Source organism: Sphaeroforma arctica (assembly GCF_001186125.1).
Source record: "Sphaeroforma arctica JP610 unplaced genomic scaffold supercont1.3425, whole genome shotgun sequence".
NCBI lineage: Eukaryota > Ichthyosporea > Ichthyophonida > Sphaeroforma > Sphaeroforma arctica.
Window position 1 is genome coordinate 1,102 of NW_014037133.1, and position 2,374 is coordinate 3,475.

At 40.3% G+C, this 2,374-nt stretch overlaps 1 protein-coding gene across 1 annotated transcript; it reads left to right on the top strand.

Moving 5' to 3' along the window:
- Window positions 1-1,509: 1,509 nt before the first annotated feature.
- SARC_13553 (hypothetical protein) lies at window positions 1,510-1,944 on the top strand (the record flags this gene model as incomplete). Its single annotated transcript, XM_014292315.1, has 2 exons — window positions 1,510-1,668; window positions 1,852-1,944. Coding segments are annotated over 2 exons (252 nt in total), but the record flags the coding sequence as incomplete, so codon positions are not given.
- Between the last annotated feature and the right edge of the window lie 430 nt (window positions 1,945-2,374).

Below are 2,374 nucleotides of genomic sequence, written 5' to 3' on the forward strand. Positions count from 1 at the left end.
CCAAAGGTTTCTCCATAAAAGCACTTCGCACGTTTAATATATCCAGTATGTTTACTGCGTGATGTTTGGCAACGTATTTTAATATTCACAACGTGTACTGTATGCTTGATATGATATCTAGTTCGTTCGGGATTTGATCCATCTGGACTATCGTGTATATACAGATTTCGTCCGCGCGACACCGGAAACGACTGGCGGTGCTGAAAACTTTTCTTATGCCATTCTTCGTGAACGCTTGTTGTGGTCCATATTGCGCATAGTCCATGATCATCTAGATACTAACTCAGATTGGCTTGAATGGGGGGGGGGGTACACACTTGTCCAAACAGCGGTTGCCATAGATACATAAAATTACACTGAACAACTACTATACCTGATATAGGTGATATGTTGCATACCAAGTTGCAAAACTTGATGTTTTAGTGCACAGGTTGGGCACACGGTTGTTGATCGCATACTTCCCGCTTTTATAGGTCGGGACCACTAGGGAACGTAAATTAGGTGGTACACGCACACAACCCGTCTACTCCAAGCTGGAAGTATGCTCGTGCAACATACACAACAACAAAAATACGCGCACACTCGTACGAACTTGACCTTGGCATCAAGAACTCAACCTATGTGCAACAACCAAGTAAATTAGCGTGCAAAACGATAGAAAATCTAGACAAATCTGAAGTTTTTAGTGGCAGCCAACGGGGCCCGCGCAGATCCGCGAATTTGTGTAACCACGTGCTCGCCACTCGATACGGATAGTTGCATATGGCTCGATGGAACTGTTGCAGAGCGCGATCACGTGATCATCTGATTCTTGTTCACGATATGCATTATGCACTCGGGTGGTCAATGATTGATTGGTCACCGTCGCTTAAGGGAAGAGTAAATTTGTGGACCCAGGGTTTTGGGTTTTGGGTCCTTGATGTATTGGGTTACATCGAAATTAGGTTTATCCTCGACGAAGTTGTAACTGATCAACAAAAGCTGCTGTACATACCATTTTCTTTCACGGTGTGTATCTGCCATGATAATCATACTGCCATGTTCTTCTCATACAAATATGGTCGAGACATACATATACGTAAGATAATGTCGGATTTCTGCTCACTGTACTGATCTCGGAACTACCATGACTAATAACAAAGGATCGCATAGGAATCTAAGAAGCGGCTTTTAAATTATCATCAGCTTGCTAGAAAGTCTAAAGCTAGTGTATGAAATACGAAGCACACTATGGAGTCTATACGCTTTGTACGTATGTGGTAAAATGCGTAGATATAGTTGTTATGTGGGAATATTGGACTTTCACTCGCATTTACCCCGATTTGGCAATGTAAGCTGATCATCCTGGGTTTAGGGTTTTACTTTTAGGTTACACCGATTATTACATCATCAGATATATCTGTAGGAAGTTTTATACGTTCATTTAAATAGCTATATGAGATTGTTGTGTATACAAACACAGATATACTACAACTATATCGCATCAATGTCCTACATCGCACATACAATATGGCGGATGAAGAAAATATGTCGGTGCCAAATGTGACGGAATGGGCCAACGTAAGCTTCACCGACGAGCAGTATCAGAAATTCCCCGAATTGGCCAAACAAAACGACACCGTCAACTACACTCAATTCTCCAACTGGATTCAGAATCTACAGCAAATAGTATGCTAACTTGAATTATTGGGGTATATGGTATATTTTTCCTACCGCTATGTCGGGATGAAGTATTTCACGCATTATTGGAGGCATGTTAGGCTTGCAAGGCTACCAAGGCTATTAAAGTTATGAGCAACTGTGCCTACTATAGCCTGTAACATAATTAACACAGCTATCTGGTTGTCTCAGACAGGTCCTTCCTCCGAAAAGCTCCATCACTTGGATTCAGCAGCATTCTTAGCGCTTGGTTTTCTGCTGCTGCTCACTCTGATAACGATCTGGATCTTCCGATATAAAAAGTATGCTCCGTTGTTTCCATATTCACTCAAAACCATGATTTTGTTCTTTTAGTAACGAGTAAGTATCTTTGTTGTCGAACAACACGCGATATAACGATAACTAAACGAATGGTATCGCGGCTCTAACGTTATTTATCACTACGTTGCGCCAGGCAATGCGCTCACTACGCCGTATCGTCTCGTCATCTTACATGACGTACACTATTGAACAACCAAAAATAGATTCTCACAATCACCTGCCACCGTATGCCTCCTTTTTTGTGTTATTTATCTATATATATATATATATATATGTATAAAGTATGTATGTAGGTATGTATGTATATATATATAGTGTGTGTGTATATACATATATATATATATATTGTGTGTGTAGTAAATACCAACATCTATACATATATATATATATATAT